Source organism: Colletotrichum graminicola (assembly GCF_000149035.1).
Source record: "Colletotrichum graminicola M1.001 genomic scaffold supercont1.58, whole genome shotgun sequence".
NCBI classification, from domain to species: domain Eukaryota; kingdom Fungi; phylum Ascomycota; class Sordariomycetes; order Glomerellales; family Glomerellaceae; genus Colletotrichum; species Colletotrichum graminicola.
In genome coordinates this window covers 135,638-153,396 of record NW_007361062.1, presented here as the reverse complement: position 1 = coordinate 153,396, position 17,759 = coordinate 135,638, and the positions used below count along the sequence as shown (strand labels likewise).

Here is a 17,759-nt window from a genome sequence, read left to right as displayed (position 1 = left end):
TAGCTTTATATTCCTATACTAACCTAAGTAAAGTAATTTTAAGGTTATAAGTACCTTCTTACTTATCTAGCGCCTAGACTATATCTTTATACTAGAAATTTAGTATACTTACTATATAGAGGGCTAATTACGTCTAATTAACTAGCTAGAAGACTAAGTTACTAACCTTACTACTAAAGTTAATAAGTACACTAAGTTAATTTATAAGAACATAAAAAACACTACTACCTTAGTAATAGCTATTAATAAAGCTAAAATAGCTATAGTAGTATAAAGTAATATTAATAAGGCTATTAAAAAAAGCTTATACGCTAAGGCTAAAAAGATTTACTAGTAGGCAGCCTAAATTAATAATATTAAGAAATAAATTAATACTATTAAAAATAAGGTTAAGAACCTTAACTATAAGGTAGATAATCTTAACGCCCTTAATAAGTTTAAGGCTAGGGATTTTAAATAGTTATAAGATTAGGTTACCTTACTTATAAAGACACTTTACCTCTAGTAAGAGATATATACTACTACCTAGAGCGTTATTAGTAATATAAGCTTAGGTAGCAGAAGTAATAAGTAACCTTACTTAGTAAAGGAACTTAGTAGCCCTATAGGCCTATAAGAAAAAAAGCGCTAGGCTAAGGCTATTAACCTAAGTAATAATAATAATAAGTAAATAGTAAGGTTAAAATATAAGTAAATAACCCTAAGGCATAAGGCTATAACATAAGGGAGATAGAAAATAGTAAATATTACTTTCTTAATTAGCTTTTAAAGTATTTAGTAAAAGAAGATAAGGTCTTTTTTAAGGGAGGGCACTTATTATAAGATAAGGTAGTAAGTACCTATAGTTAGGAGATAAATAGATAGTAAGGACTAGATATATAATATATATATAATACGTTATATATACCTTAAGTATATATCCTTTTAGTAAGTAACCTTTTATAAAAAAAAGGTTAACTATAAATACACTTACTATCTATTACTTATCTTATCTTATATTATTTATTTAGCTCCTTATTATTATTTATCTTGCTTTACTACTCTACTATTACGCTTTACCTTTACACTATATTACTTTATAACACTACTATAGCCTAGCTTTATCCTATTAGAACTATAACAGCTGCTAGGAAGGCTATATTAGCTATAGTAATAGTAGTAAGTGCGTTCTTTTACTTATTAACTATAAGGTCTTATAGTAACTTTATAATATAGTCTTTTTACTATTAGGTAGTAATAACGTACTCTTTAAGGCCTTTAGGCACTTTATAGGCGCTATAGATTTCCTCTACTTACTTAGTAGCGTTAGGTAGTAGTGTATATTCAGGGTGATTTCCCTCTTATTCTTAGGCTTTAGCTGCCTTATAGGCGCTACTTACTAGCTTATTATAGTTACTTATCTTAGTTACTTACTTATAATTACCCTCTATTAGCCTAACTACCCCTTAGTTATAGGCGTTTTTTTTAACTGTTATTAAGGGGTGTATACGTCTGTTAGAGGATTTACTACTAGTAGTATAGGTAATTATAAAGACTTATAGTTAAATAAAACTTAAAAAAGAAAGGCTTATAGTAAGCTTATATATAATAAAGGCTGTTACGTTAGTAACGTAAAATAACTTAAATAAAAATAGGAAAAGATATAAAAAAAAGAAAGTTAGTAAGCTTTATAGGCTTATAATAAAAGGAAAGTAAAAAGTAAATAATTACTAATTAATAGTAGGTTAGTATATAAAGTAAGGTGTTTTTTATAGTTAGATAAGGGACTTCTTATATAGTAATAAAGTTAATTTACTTATATAAATAATATAAATTTATACTACTCTTACTATATTAAGGGGATATAACTACTAAGTAATATAAATTAACCTAAAATAGGCATATAGCGTAATCTTATTATAAGGGTATTTATAGAGGGATTTTTTAGTAAAGCCTACTCTAGGCCTCTATAGATAATTAACAGCAAAGAATTACCTCTTCTTATGTCACCTTACTAATCTATAGTAGCTTATAGTAGTAGTTACTATAAAGTTAACTACTAATTAGTGTTAGTTTTACTAGGATAGTAATATAGTTAACTATACGTATTAATAGGTAGTAATAAATAATAGGGGTAAATACTAGTTCTAAATTATACGTAAAGAGGGAAACTATTATAGGATTACGCGGCAAATTCACTGCGTAATATCCCTATGGATCCGGTGGATCTACGGCGAATTGGCCGTAGTTATTCCGACCGATCGGCGTTAATCCATATCGCCGATATCCAGGCGATGGTCAACATTATAACATATATATCTTTTTATTTAATAGTAAAGCTTTACTTTACTATTAGCTAATTCTTACTATTAATCTACTTTAACGCAGTTAAGTAGAATTCGCCGCAGGCATGCCTATTCATGCATACGACAAGGGCAATTGAGTTGACATATATGAAGCAGACACTGACTGATTGGTGCCAGGCTATCTTACCCACCAACCATTGTATGCAATATGCATGGGTCTTCTGCTTTTCCAGCCGTCAGCACGAGAGCCTGCTTGAGGCATCCCTCGGTAATGGCTGCCTCAAGGCTGCCTTGGCGGGTTGCAAGGTCGCCTCAATAGTCAGTATCTTTTCAGTCCCAGCTCTCAAACATGCATATTGTTGATTATTCCATGCCTGACCTGCACGTTTCTGTATACTGCTGCCAATCTTGATCTTTTCCAAAAGAAACCCCATGAAATTGCCTAAAGGTATGGCAACACAGGCTTATACTGCCGTTCACATTCGTGGTGATGATGAAAAACGTTCGTTATTCTGAGTTGTCTCGCACCCAATGGTTCATGCGGTCCTGCTGCAGCAGAGCCCTTGCCGTCATCAGCCGAATTCCGCTGCTGCATTCTAGCAGCAATTCGTTCACTATCATGCACACAAGCAATGTAGCTTCCAGATCGGGGTGTTAACCGTCGCACCAGATTTCTGATCCATATGGAAACCTATGTATCGTGTACGTTTTGTAACAAACGTCAGGAACTTTCCAGAGTGACGACTGGCAATATGATTGCATAGCCAGCTAAGCAATATCTTATATGCTCCACTTTATACAATGACTCAATATAAACACTGCATATTTGTTGTTTCAACGTCCGAAAACGTGACCTTACCTCCCTCAATTTTGCGGTACGAATGCCTCAACTGATACTATCTACTGTTGCCTGAAGAAGGGAAACAAAAGAAGAAGGGAGCTATTCAGGAATCCAGAAAGAAGTGGGTTGCTAGTTGCCGAACCTTGGTAACCCAATTATTCCCGACCTGATGGTGGTCATATCGGTATTCCAGTAATGTCACTATAATAGAACTCTCCCACTCCATCTGGCCAGTACCTTCTCCATGCAGCTCTGGTTATATTTCCGAAAGTCCATCTTCCCCCAAACGATTGGTGGTACAATTTGCTTTTTCCCGAGCAGGGGCCTTTAGCGACGCATTCGGAATTGAGACAGCTATTTGGAGTTCCTCTCAATATCAATAACAGAGTTCCCCCTCGGCCTTCCGTTGAAGAGAGGCAAAGTTTGAGGACTCCACTTACCGCGGGTACAACTGCTCGAGAGGCCACTCGGCTTGTTCTTGCGAGGCCCTGCATATGTGGACGCACACCACCTTTTTAACCGCATTTGTCAGAAAAACTTGTTCCAGAGATTCAAGGACGAAAGAATCAACACAATATGATGTGCATAATATGAAAAAATAACTTACGCATGGAATAAGATCATCTGTCAGATTCTTATATTGAGCCACAAGAAACGGGCGGTTGATCTCGCTTTCTAAAGTGTTTTTCGAACCCTTTGTTCGTCTAGCTTGGTCAATCAAATGTTTGCAGGCACTCCCCTTGTCTATGTCAAAACTAACCGAGGTTCTGGCTGGTTGCCTGTCATAACCATCAAATCTGTTTCGGTCTCTGCCCTGTGCTTTGTCGAGGTTTCGGTAAGGAGACTAGACGCGGTAGATTCGTCATCCAAAGCTAGTGTCAGTTTGGAGCTGTTGGAAGGTGATTTGCTTGGCAGGTTGGGGGTGGCGGAGGGTTTCACTGCTGTCAAAAGGTTGGCGCGTTCAGCAATGGGACTGATGGTGGCCATGGTGCTCTCGGAGTCGTTTCGAGGATCATTGTGACTACGCTGCCCGATATTTTCTGTTCCCGAGTGGCTGACGTCTACTTCACCGCTTTTGCCTCTGGTCCCTCTGGCGAGTACTTCCCTTGGCCGCTCAACATTGTCGTCATTGTTATGGTCTATGACGCCGGCCAATACGGGGGCAACTAGAAGTGGTAGGTGGGCTAAAATCTTGGAAATAAGCATGGCGTCTTTGGAATCAGGAATCTTGGGTGGAATGCGAGTGGTGGGTGGATGGCAACTTGGAGCAGCATTGTGGGACTTTATGTTGTGAAATCACTGATGGGCATAACATAGGGAAAGAACATGATTGCCCCTAGGAAGAAAAGTAAAAAGAAAACAGGTGACGCAACACACGCCTTAGCGCCTTCAGATGCCTTTACCTTTATTCCCTTGCGTCCTTGAAAGTCGTTTTCGGCGGTGCTTTGCCCCTAAAAACCAAAGTAAAAGAAAATAGGTAACTCAGAGCACGTTGCTGCTTCAGGTTCCTTTATATTTGTTCCCTTGCGTCTCTTGGATTTGGTCTCTTTGGCGGCTATTGAGTGATTTGCCACTCTCATGTTCAAGTGCAGTCAAATCACCCGCCGTCAGGGAGACCAGAGTGAGCAGAGTAAGGCTATCGCTTGGCAAAGAGACATGTTTTGTCTCGTATTATCGTTTCTTCCTGTAAGTTACTATCCGTTCGTAACCTATTTCTTTTTCATCTACCACTATGATTGCATCCCTGTCAGATCATCTGACGGAGTAGTATTCGATGTCCCGTTGATATAAAAATCGTTCTATCCGAAGTTACTTAGCGTCGGACGTGTGGGCTGGTTGATTGGGTCTCAACACAGCCTGCATGAGGCATACTCGTACCCTGGGCCGTCAAGCTGCACAGCCACAGCCTGATGTATTGCCTTGGAATTCTCCCCTTAATATTTCAGTCATACTTCAGATGCCTTTTGAAAAGCATAACCAGTCATCTTGAGACGAAAACGCCAACGCTGGATTCAGTTTTCATCCGAGCCATGTCTCATTCGAATAAGCGACCAAGGCTACTAGAGCCACCCGGCTATGATCAGTCTTCCACCGCTCCTATCAGCAACCATGCCACCATTACGTCAAGATGGCCTGCTGCCTGGGAGCCTCCAGAAACCGTGGTGAACCACAGTCATAGATGGCCTGAGGGAGTTCACGAAGCGGATGGTCCCTGGAGATATCCCGCCCATGCCAACACCAACCCCGGGTCTCGGCTTAGTTCTTACCAAGATCATCACATCCGCTTGCCCCCCTTGCCCCAGCATGGATGGCGAATGGGTCAGCTGCAAGCGCGTCTCCCGTCCATTGGAGAAGCCACCACGACATCTTTGTCTGCTCCCGCGACTACGTACGACAATGGGGCCCAAGGAAGACCTGTTACCGCAATGTTCCTGCCACCCGGTTTGGAAACGCCGCAGACCCCTGTTCATCTTGTCTCCTACAGTCAAAATACCTATCCGGGGGCTCTCAATTTACCAGTCATACAAGCTCCTGTAATGACAACTCCAATTCTGCATCCAATTCCTGCAATGCTTCCAGGACCACCATTCACATGTTCCAATCCGGTAGTCCCGACACTGCCAGCTCTAAAGTGGCTTCCCGCAACAACACCAGAGCCAATACTCCAAAATCCAGTCTTGCAAGCTCCGGTGTTGCCGGAAAGCTTCCAAGGGCATACTCCACTTCCCGACAAGACAAGTCACCCAAAGACGCAGGAAATTGCTCCCTATGATAACAAGGCGGAATCATGTAACCTGGAGTCTGGCGTGGTATGCTTTGGCATGATAAGTCATTTCATCCAATCTTCTGAGTTCTTTCATCCAGATGTTCATGCTGACGACCTCCTTACAGTTTGTAGGCATTCCAGCGACATGCCGGTCGCATTCTTTGGTCAATGCATCGACATACGCAGTATAGCTCGATAGTCCAGGAACCTTCATTGGGACACAAGCTTCCAACTTGAACGGGGTTATCAGCTCTGACTTCACATATCTTACAACCGCTCTTTTGGAAGATAAGGATATAAAACTCCAGATCGTGTGCTCCATAACAGAAGATGCGCTCAAAATGGCAAACAGTGAAAAGCGTTTCCGCGGGCTGAATCTTACAACGAAATGCTCGTTGGAAATTATCTCTATGGGCAAGGCAGCCATTCCGACGACATTTCGTTATTTATCGACCAGTGTAACGAACTTCTCGAGGACCAACCCAAGTTGTATCTCCAGGACCCAGTTGGGTGCGACCGGAATGTGCCATACTGCAACCCTCAACGTTTACCCCCACTGGATCCGACGACCTATCCGCATACGCTAGATCTGGAACAAAAGCGTCAAAGCTTTGTGGAACTGGAAGATCTTGAGCCGCCACCGGAATTGCTGGAGCTTTTGGACTCCCAAGAAGACTTGCCAGAAGCTCTGCAGCCACCGGCGATAGCAACACCGTTGAAAAGGTATGTTAGAAATATTTTACTCTCTGTTGTTTAAAATAAAGTTTGAATGACTGAAATCTTCTCTTTTCAAAGACACCAGAAGCAAGCATTGACGTTCATGTTGCGACGAGAACAAGGTTGGGCGTTTGACGGAACGAGACCCGAAATCTGGGAAGCAGAAGAAACAGAGATTGGAATACGGTATTTCTCTTTGCACAAATATTTGTACACGCTGTTTCTAATAGTCATGAAGGTTTGCCAACCGAATTTCGGGCACCCGCCAAGCACAAGAACCTCCTGCCTTTTACGGCGGGATCATTGCGGATCCGATGGGCTTCGGCAAAACGCTTGCAATGATTACTCTTGTTGCTTCGGATTCTTACAATACTGCACTAAGTGACGCACCCAAGCTGTCTGGAGTCTTGGGAGAGGATTCTTGTGGCTTGACGTTGATTGTCGTCCCACCAGCTCGTATGTATCGTCGACATGCTCGAGGGGCTAACGCTAACTAGTATGCAGTGCTTGGAACATGGGAGGAAGAGCTATATAGACATACAGAGCCTCAGAGATTGCCATGGCACCTATACCGTGGAAAGAATCGCCAAAGGCAGACCGAAAAACTCGTAAACATGACGATACTTTTGACAACTTACCACACAGTATCCACGGAGTGGCGCACTGGTGCTGGTCACGCGTCTTCGATTCTGTTCACGACCCGGTGGAGGCGAGTTATACTGGATGAAGGTATAGTATTGTCGATATATACACCATGAACATACTAACTTACACTTCTAGCACACTATATCCGCAATAGTTACTCAAAAATGGCTAGCGCCGTGTGTGCTATTGATTCCGTCTCACGTTGGGCTGTCCTTGGCACTCCGATTCAAAACCATCTCAACGATCTGGCCACCCTCCTCAAATTCCTGAGTGTCTATCCCTATAACCATAAAAGGGTTTTCGACGCGGATATATCGCATATGTGGAAGGCCGGTAACGACTTCGAGGCAGTCAAGAGACTAAAACGTTTGGCCGGCTGCCTGTTGCTCCGACGGCCCAGGAAAACGGTCGAGTTACCACCGAGACACGATCGGGCGTGTTACGTTGAGTTCCAACCTGATGAAAGAGAGCTCTACAACCAGATCAGATCCCAAACTATTGCCCAGATTGACCGTGTCTTGCTCCAAGGCAATCACGATAAAGGAGCGCCGTCTACATTTACCGTCTTACAGCAGATCGTCGGGATGAGGTTGGTGTGCAACCTTGGACTGTTCTACCCAAGCAGGCATGATACCTCAGCCTTGGCTACAAATAAGCCCACGACGAAAGATTGGAACCAGGCGGCACAAAGTGAATTCAACTTCCGGTTCAACGAGATGGGTAGTATTCATTGCCATCTTTGCGCTTTTACGCTGGACGCCGCCTATACTCCTCTTGATGATCCAGGGGCTACAAATTCTTCCTTTTCACGATGCTCGAAATTCTTCTGTCCAAGCTGCGTTCGAGCAGCAGCTCGCGATATTAACACAAGCAAATGCGGACATAACCCGCCCTGTCCAATAGCTTCCGTGTCGACAAGTGCGGCCAGCTTGGAGACCATACCCATCTCGATGTCAATCGAACAGATCGCAGGATCAGGGTATCTCCCTACCAAAGTGGCCGCCCTAATAGAAGGTCTTCAAGCAACACCAAGCGATGTCAAGTGGTACGTCACACCAACCAACAATACGCTACTACTGATGGAGCTAATGTGTCGTTAGTGTTGTGTTCTCAACCTGTACGATGACTCTCGATGTCGTTGAGGTAGGGCTTGGCCAAGTTGGCATTTCAGTGCTTCGCTATGATGGCAAGGTGCCACACAAGGAAAGACAGAGAGTTGTCGAGAGATTCCGCAATGACCCGTCAATACGTGTGCTGTTGCTTACCCTTTCCTGCGGTGCTGTTGGGTAATTCAAACAGTCCCCGCACATGGTCATGTTTCTGACAGCTGACATATGGCAAATATAGGCTGAATCTAACTGCTGCTTCGCGGGCATACTTGATGGAACCAAACTGGTAGGTACATGTGTGAACTAGAGTCCCATGAGAGTCCTATACTCATCGCCCATTGCAGGAATCCAACCCTTCAAGACCAGGCACTGGCAAGGATCCACAGGATGGGACAAGAAAATGAAGTCACTACAATACAATTCTATATACGTGATTCTTTTGAAGAGGTAGGTCAGCTTCATCAACCAAAGTAACTTGTCGTGCCTCCTAGTTTAATACTGGGTACATAGGTTGTTGTTAAAAATCAGAAACTCAAGAGGGAGCTTGCAGGCATTTTGCTTGCACAGGGTAGGACAGAAGCCAATGAACTGGGACATCTAGAGGTAAATGAATTCTGACCCTAATGATAACTCCAGGTGATCTCGTCATGATCACGAGTCTCTCCACACTTCTATTCAACTACCAGCATACGGTTAAGGAGTTGCTGCAGCTTTTCAGCCACCCGGGTGCTAGCTTCCGGGAACTGGAAAGGTTCAAGTAAGACTTTCGCTGCTCAGCATTCACTTGCAGGCTCTGGTCTTGTCCACTGGCAAGCACTGGGTTTGAGAGCGAAAATCTCCGAAATGATCACGAAAAGGTTCATGAACCTCGAGTTTCGTGCAAGGTGCTCGGCTGTCAGTATCCTCCGTTCGCCTCCGCCTCGGCTTTGAGGAAACATCATTCCAAAGAACACACCAAAGGTGCTCCCATGTTCAGAATCCGAGCGCCGAATTCGAGAAAGTCCCCATTCGTTCCAAAACAAAAAGCCTCTCCCTCTCAACGTCAATATCAAGAGCCTATTGTGGATTCGAGTCATACGTCAGCTGCAGCTCCGACCGATTTTGATGACAAGACGCTCGTGAACTTGGATTTCCATTGTGCCAGTTTCAAAGACAGGTACTATGGTGATGACTGGTTCGCGGTTTCTAATCCATCCCTGTCTCCTAAATTGGACATCAGTCTTGTCCACGCTATGAATCATGACGATGTAGTTGTCTGCGTTCGCTTTAGCTTTGACGGCAAGTACATTGCTACGGGCACTTATCTTACAACTCACATCTACAACGTCGAAACTGGCGAGCAGCTTGCTGTCTTCGAGGATCGTGAAGATGATGATTCTGAAATCATTTATGATAGAGATGTGTGTTTTACCCCAGACAACAAGTACCTCGTTACCAACGGCAAGCATGTTCTGATTTATGTAAGTTGAAGCGAGGTAGACCTCTCGCCGAGGGTGCCTGTCCCAGTTTCCCACGCAGATCTAACCAGAATTTCAGGTCTATGACATCCGAAGCAAAAAAGTCGTCAACCGTTTCTCGGGACATACCAATAGTATTTATTCTGTGGATGTTTCAAGAGACGGGCGCATACTGGCGTCTGGAGGTTCCGACCGTACTGTTCGTCTTTGGAATCTTCAGGGCGAAGCTCCCAACATGACGCTTATTGCACAGGATGGCGTTCTTTGTGTGGCTATTTGTCCTAACTCGAGATTTATTGCCGCTAGCTGCCTTAACAACATTCATATTTGGGAACTAGCTACGGGGAACATGGTGGCGCATCTGAAAGGACACCTTAGCCTTGTCAATTCTATCGCCTTCGCAGGGGGCGTATCGGAGCTTGTCAGCGGCGCCTACGATAAGACGGTAAAGGTTTGGAAACTCGATCTCACAGGCCGAGGGGAAAGTCGATGCATCAAGAGTTTCAAAGGACACTCGGTAAGAATGTTTTCCTTGCGCTATTGCTTCAAGTTGCTAATATATACATATAAATACAAGGATGACGTTTTATCGGTTGCTTCTACTTCAGATGAGGATTGGTTTCTTTCTGGCTCCCAGGATTGTACGGCACGTCTTTGGAGTCGCTCTACTGGTACGGTCGGATTGTCATTGACTGGTCACACGCAATCAGTCGTGGGTGTAGCTGCAAGCCCAATTGGTGGCTACTTTGCCACTGCGTCGCATGACAAGAAGGCAAGGATCTGGAAGTACAGTAGTGGAAGTTGATGGATGCATGCACCATCAACAAACCTCAAGACCTCAAAATCTAAGTTGTTTAGTGGTGAAATTTGCACCAGAAATGTACCTTGTTTGCTTGCCTACTGTAAGAGGCTAGCCTCTAGGCTTGTTTAAACTAGGGGTACCGTCAATTGACTATTCTTAGACGAAGAAAAGAAAGAAAGAGTTACAGCGATTTGTGCGTGCTTGGGCCTGATAGCTGCTCCAGCAAAGCCGGAGATCTCAAACGGGATTAGCCGGTGACACCTGCTCATCCTCTCCCCAGGCATCATCTGGCTGGCTTAAAACAGAAACTTTGAGGTGAGCAGCAAGGTACATCAATCAAAGCTGGACAATAGAGTGTAACGCCACGCGACCGTTCCAATTGACAAAACATCAACAGAATCGAACTTATTGTCAACCTAGTGGGTTACTTGGACTGTGGTATAGCATCACTGATATATCCACCAAGTCAATCGTTTTCTATCAATGGTTGTCTCTAAAGATAGGACGGTATCCCAGTTTCGCTTTGTGTAGACTTGTGTGACTGTGGCACTAGTTGTTGTCCCTGCGCTTTATGTCCGGGGAATCCGACTCCCTGGCCGCTATTCTTTGGAAATTAGGGGTTGCGTTTCTTTGCCTGCCGATAACTCGTCTTTCCCGAGCCATGAACACCAGACAGATCCCTTGCCTGGATTGGTCTGAATGAAGCAGAAAAACATTCGCCATTTCCCTCATTTCGACGCAAGATCATGCATCCGACTCTCGGTTAAGACAACTCCTTCTCCACAAAGATGCTTTCATTTCCCAAGGTGGCCTTGACTTCACGCATACGTGATATTGCCCTCGAATCAAAACGCAAGCGGTCTGAACAAAGGAGGACAAATCATTTCAGTAGAACCTACGAAGCCACAAAAGACCCCCTGGCATAATTCCTGTTAGGTGTGCTTTGGAAAGTGAGATATAGACATATATTAAGGGTCTTGACTTGCCTCTTAACAACACTAATCACCCTGAGTAAACACACTGTCGCCGTTGCCACACAAGGTCGGCCCCAGCCGTTGGACAACAAGCCAAAGGCTAATATCGAAAACTTCACTCATATAGTCAACGTGCTTCAAGGCGTATCCCGATGCGTCTCACCGCCACCCTCCTCACGTTAGCATCGGCCATCTCTGCCGCCCATGCGTTCTGCTACGCAGGCGGCAGGTCAGGAAACTACGGCGAGTGGTTGAAGGAAAAAGACATCACCGTAGACACCGAACGTCTTAGCTTCGCATGTACCAACCTGATAGGCCAGGGTTATGTGAAGTTCGGCCCTTTCGAGACGAGAAGGACTTGTATGCAACAGGACTTGCGTACCAAATGGGACTTTACCATCAAGGTGCGTCGTCGCAATAACTGTACCCGAGTATTTGCAACAGCCTTCTGATTGGCTTTTACACCTGTGGAATGGAGTTGACGAGCGGCACAGAGCATGGTCGACCCAGGTGGTAACGGCGAATCGAATTTATCAATGGAAAAGTGCATGGAGATTCTGGGAAAAGAGGCATACGGCTGTGCATACGGCGGGGAAACAGTGAAAGAGGCTTGGTTCGCCAGGTAAGCTCCAAAACATTTGACTCCATGGAGGCTATCTTGACTAACCAACGAGGCTCCGGCCTTGATTAGCGCTGATCCGAATTTCGGTAGCTGCATGGGCTGAGTTATACGAGCTCTCTACAGACCCATCTATCCCTGTTCATATCCAGACTATGCTGGTCTCCTCAGCTGTTTGGCAAGGAAAACGGCGCTGGGTACAACTTAGTCACCGACAACTTTGCCTTCTGATTCAGTCTAGGATTCCGATGAAATCATAGTCAGTTAGCAGCTGGGTGCCACAACTCCAACCGCAAAGCCCAAAAGCGGCTACCAAGTTATACTTCATATGCAAGTCTTACATCCGAGTTATTGTAGCACCACCAAGCTCCATTTGTGTTGTATAGTTCACAATGGTGTACCCGAATCCAAAGTAAAGGTACTCGAGTTCTTCATATTCGGTAAAGCGTCACTCAGATGACGAATCAACCTTGCGTATTACATGAGGAAAATCCGTAAAGCTGCCTCTCAGAGCTTACATTGCTCCAATATTTCCACTAGCTTCTCTTGGAGCCCCGATCGTTTTCGGTCAGGCGTCAGCATCCATTCAGCTCACTCACCGCCGCGGCATCGACTAGCAGCGACCATGTCGTATGCCCTTTCCGAAAGCCTCCCGGGCTTACGGTTGTACAAAGTACCCGGCTAGAATCGCTCGATAAATTGGATGAGTATCAGCCTGCACATGATTGGTTCTGTTTCGAAAAGCGCAAGGCACCAAGACGCCATGGATGGCTGAGCCCCTGTGTGCTTATTCCGCTTCTTCAATTTGAACCTACAAGCAGACATATCTTATGTCCTTTCCCGCCACGATGACGATGTTTCAGGCAGCAGACTATGGTCAGCAGTCCTGTTCAAGAGTTCCGATCGTGATTTGACGTGCCCTAGTCTTTTCAACTTGCGGCCTGGTTCGTATATCGAACGACAGTGAGCTTTTGAGGATTTGGTGTGGCATATCGTAATCAAACTCTCCGCATCTGTCACCACAACAAATATATAAGGTCCGTTCTGCCCGTCACGAATTTCACGTTTCTATATGCAATAAACAAACTACTACAACTTTCTAGTCGAAAAGATCTCATCAACATGTCTTCAGATGGAACTCGAGGCCCTGTTCTTGTCCGTGGCATCAGGCTGGACGACCCAGGTTTGCGAACACTCCATATTCACTTCGTACCTCGCCACTGACTTGTCAAAGCCAACCCACCTGTGCGTATGGAGGTGCGGGATATGATCAAGGACCACCCCGATCAGTGGAACTTGTTTCTTCTAGGCATGGAGAGATTCCAGAATTCAGGCGACGAGACAATGCCGCTTTCGTGGTTTGAGATTGCTGGTCAGTGTCGTCCATACAGCACCTAGGATGCATTCTGACAGTAGCAGGCATCCACGGGCTGCCGTACAAGAAATGGCCAGACAGGAGTTGGAACGACAAGATGGTCCGAGTCGACAACGAGTTTGGCGGGTTCTGTACCCACAGCTCGATCTTGTTCCTTACTTGGCACCGTCCGTATCTCGCCCTGTTCGAGGTCAGTCTCAACCTGTCCCTTCCGATACAAGTATTAACGGGGCCTAGGCCGAGCTCTACAAGCATGTGAACGCCGTTGCCAACGAGTTCGAGGAGAGTGAGCGCAAGGCCGACTATGTCAAGGCTGCCAAGGACTTCAGGATGCCCTATTGGGACTGGGCTCGCCCTGACCTCGGCGTCTTTCCCATCCAGGCGACCTCCCAAGCCCGAGTCCGAGTCAAGCGTCCTCGTGGCAAGCAGCGAGATACCCTTCTCAACCCGAATCCTCTGGCATCGTACAAGTTCGGCGAGGCATCGAAAGGTGATGAGAGTATCAACACGGTGAATATCTCTTCGGATAGTGCCGCGTGTATCATTTATCTGACTACAATCACTAGTTTCCGAGAATCGGTGCCACCGTCCGCTACCCGGGTCAGCCCAACAACAACGAGCTCATGGAGCAACTGACCAGCTTCTTTGTGGGAACAGCCCCGTCGTCTCGAGGCAAGAACTTGACGGAACGCGTCGTATTCATCCTCCAGTCCTACCGCGACTTTGGGGCAGCCTCGCACAATCGGTTCAACCCACCGAGGGAGCCGGGACAGCCCAACTTCTCCGAATGGGGTAGTATCGAGGACATCCACAACGCCATACACAACTACAGCGGGGGCGGGGGCCACATGAGCGACCCGGCAATCGCCGCGTTCGACCCCATCTTCTGGCTTCATCACGCCAACATTGACCGTCTGTTTGCCATCTGGCAAGCTTGCCACGACGACCCCAGCAACCCATCCACCTATGTCACCGACCAGACCGCGGGCACCGGCCCGGTCGGGGGCAACTTCTTCGTCAAAGCCGGCGACCCCGAGACAATTAAGACCCCTCTGGCCCCCTTTGCCGAGTCCGCCACCGGGAGCAACCAGGAGTTCTGGACGTCCGAGGGCGTGAGGTACACGACCGCGTTCGGGTACGTCTACCCGGAAACGCAAAAGTCAAAGTTCCCCAACAGGGAGGCCGTCCTCAACGAGCTCGACCGCCTGTACGGGAGGAACGCGTCGCTGGCCAACATCCTGAGGGGCGACGACGAGGACTTCCAAGCCGCTTCCGAGGAGCTGCGTTCCCGCGCAAAGGCCCACCTGAAGGCCGAGAAACCGTCATCTGACGCTGCCGCCGTTGCACAGGTCGCGGACCAAGCCGGGCAGAAGCCGTTGCCCGACGCTCACGGGTCAGCCGACATCAAGCTCCCGGAGGGTCGCGACCTGAAAAACTTGGCCGGGCCAGACAACAAGTACCTCGAGTGGCTCGTCGACATCAAGGCCGAGAAGGCCGAGCTGGGCGGCAACTACGTCGTCCACGTCTTCTTGGGCGACCCCGACGACGAGACCCCTCTCCTCTACGTCACGAACCACTCGCACGTGGGCGCCTTTGCAACCTTCGGCCAGAACGAGGGCACGGCTTGCCGCAACTGCCAGGAGGGACGCGCGGCGGGCCAGAAGATCACCGGCCAGATCCCGCTCACTATCGCCCTGGCGGAGCGGTACGTCGCCGGCTTGGTCGAGAGCCTGGCGCCCGAGCACGTCATCCCCTACCTGCAGAAGAACCTGCACTGGCGCTTGGCGTTGTACAACGGCGAGCCGCAGCAGCGCAGCCGGCTGAACAACTTGCTGGTCAGTGTCGTCAGCAACGAGGTGACGGTCCCGGAAAGCCCTACAGGCCTCCCGCAGTATGCCGACGAGGTGGTTCCCCATCCCGAGGCTACTACCAAGCGCAACGGAGGCGGCCGTGGAGATGGCACAGGATACAACGGCACGAACTTCTAGTTGGCCCACAGTAGTCTGTCTTAATGCAAACCGGGTTTCGGTATGCTGTACGGGCTTTATGGTGGTTCAGATATTCGTAGCAGCCATCAAAGATTATCACATTTGTTTTCAACTTGAATAGAAGTTTCAACCTGATTTGCCGACCCTGTACTCGTGTCAACTGACATCACTTGTCTATCTCTCCAACGAGCCGAGGTAGAAGACACAAAGAGAAGAGATAGAAGGGAATCAGAACCAAATGTAAACCTCCAACAATTTGGAACCCATACGAGGCGATGTGCTTCCCAGATCCCCGATTCCGGGCTGTCCCAAGGTCACTAATTACCGAATATCTCGATCGACGCTACATGTGCTTTGGATATTAAGGGACAGATACGCCACAGGGACCAAGCAATTCATTCAAGTGCCTCGCTGTTTCATTACCATTGGGCAGATACCCGATACCTGTATCCTAAAGCCCATGACCCTAGATTAGGGACTCGAAATAGGATCACAATCCCTAGCCTACTTTCTGTCCTTACCTCGTGCAAACCTGATTTCTTGACAGCGCGTTCCAAATGGCGCCCCCCGGTTCACAGAGACCGCACAAAAGACATGCCGGTTCCCACCGGAGAGACGTTGGAAGAGGACTTAGACTCTAGTAACGGGAGGTGCCTCCCCCAGCAGTCCAACCACGTATAGAACAACACACAACATGGTGAGGAACTTGATCAGAGATGCTACTTGGCCAACGACCGGATCACACCAATGACAAAGTAACCGCGTCGTCAACCAGCCCTACCCTCTTCGTCTAAACGACACAGAACGAGCAATACACTACCACATGCGCCCTTCCCCTATCCAGGTCCTGCCATACGCCAGGGCCACGCAATGCCCGATGAAGTGTGGCAGCTCCGGGTGGGCCCATCGGCCCGCGTAGTTGGCTACGGCCATGCAAGGCAAGGCGTCAGCGCGGAAAGCTCACCTTTGCACCCTCCGCTCGAGCAAGCTTTCAACATTTGCCGACACTGAGGGGGAAGGCCATTGGCGAGACCGCCTGCAGTGCGTATACGACGAACGCGACGGTATGCCAAGGCAATGACGGGAGCGAGTTTCAGCACACAACGCGGAGATGCCAATACAACGCAGGTCTCCCACGAGCAAACTGGAAACAGGTTGAAAATGCCCAGTCATACGATGGTTTGTTTGCCGATTCTACGAAAAAGCTCAATTCCTCAGACGGCAAGTTGAACGTGCCAGCACGGCATGGTGCCGACTGGCCAAGGCGACATTGATACGACGGCCGGATACCTACGCACGTGGGGGTCTAAGTACAGCGTTGCAGTGTTCGAGACCCGATATTGGAAGGGGGGTACAATCTCGGTTCCGGTGACCGCTTCCCATCGAGATGCCCTCCGTCGATGCCCTCTTCGAGGGTTCTACTACTTCCCAAGAACCACACCTGGCACACGGCCGTGGATCAGCATCCTTGCGGCCCGGCCGCCACGCGTAGGGAAAGAAGAAAGCCCTACGGATACACCGCACCAGAAAAAGAAAAGCAAAGCATGGCATAACAAAAATTACCAAAAAAAAAAAACCCCCCATAACAACTTTTAAGATGATGTAGCATCATCCGGGTGCACCGGATCCAGCTCTCCAGGGTTCAGGGAACCAACCCTAAAGCCCCGGTGAACCGGTTCCTGGGACTTTCGAGTTCGATATAAGGCGGCGGGTGAGGGTTTCCAGACGAGACCACATGGGAGATCTTTGGCCTCTCGTTGGACAGAAGCCCCCAGCGAGGGTCAATGCAGCCCTGCGCGGCCGCCTGGGAAGATCATCTCAGATTCCGGAACCGAAGCAAGTGGTGAACTAGGGGATCTCCGCAGCTGCCGGGGGGGTGCATGTGGCCGTGTAACTGGGATGAGAGGTTCCATGGCAGAAAAGAAGAGCAAAAAAAAAGAAAAAGTAAAAATGAAGAACACAACTCGTACGACGCTGGCGTTGCTTCGAGTGGAAGAGGTAAAAAAAAAAAGGGGGGTGGGAAAAGCTCCTGTGCGGTTGCAGAAGCCGGGTCGTGCTCCCCGGGTTTCAGAGCGATCGCTAGGCACATCGAGGTTCAGGAACACGGTGAAAGCTGCTGCGCCACATTGATAGTCCGGGGAAGGCGACAGGGTTTCCGGCAGAGCCTCAGGGAGTGGGGA

At 47.4% G+C, this 17,759-nt stretch overlaps 4 protein-coding genes across 4 annotated transcripts; 3 read left to right on the top strand and 1 right to left on the bottom strand.

Moving 5' to 3' along the window:
- Nucleotides 1-3,870: 3,870 nt before the first annotated feature.
- On the bottom strand, nt 3,871-4,332 carry GLRG_10269 (uncharacterized protein; the record flags this gene model as incomplete). Its single annotated transcript, XM_008100954.1, has 1 exon — nt 3,871-4,332. One exon carries the CDS (start codon nt 4,330-4,332, stop codon nt 3,871-3,873), a length of 462 nt encoding a protein of 153 aa, XP_008099145.1.
- Nucleotides 4,333-6,281: 1,949 nt separating this feature from the next.
- GLRG_10268 (WD domain-containing protein) lies at nt 6,282-10,626 on the top strand (the record flags this gene model as incomplete). Its single annotated transcript, XM_008100953.1, has 13 exons — nt 6,282-6,616; nt 6,689-6,796; nt 6,849-7,066; nt 7,115-7,339; nt 7,391-8,300; nt 8,356-8,541; nt 8,603-8,650; nt 8,709-8,811; nt 8,875-8,932; nt 9,001-9,121; nt 9,155-9,824; nt 9,901-10,338; nt 10,399-10,626. 13 exons carry the CDS (start codon nt 6,282-6,284, stop codon nt 10,624-10,626), a joined length of 3,648 nt encoding a protein of 1,215 aa, XP_008099144.1.
- A 1,123-nt stretch (nt 10,627-11,749) lies between these two features.
- On the top strand, nt 11,750-12,322 carry GLRG_10267 (uncharacterized protein; the record flags this gene model as incomplete). The annotated part of the gene is made up of 3 exons (XM_008100952.1): nt 11,750-12,001; nt 12,092-12,219; nt 12,310-12,322. The coding sequence occupies 3 exons, from the start codon at nt 11,750-11,752 to the stop codon at nt 12,320-12,322; spliced, it is 393 nt and encodes a 130-aa protein (XP_008099143.1).
- A 1,016-nt stretch (nt 12,323-13,338) lies between these two features.
- Nucleotides 13,339-15,579, top strand: GLRG_10266 (uncharacterized protein; the record flags this gene model as incomplete). The annotated part of the gene is made up of 5 exons (XM_008100951.1): nt 13,339-13,399; nt 13,451-13,588; nt 13,636-13,781; nt 13,829-14,101; nt 14,158-15,579. 5 exons carry the CDS (start codon nt 13,339-13,341, stop codon nt 15,577-15,579), a joined length of 2,040 nt encoding a protein of 679 aa, XP_008099142.1.
- Between the last annotated feature and the right edge of the window lie 2,180 nt (nt 15,580-17,759).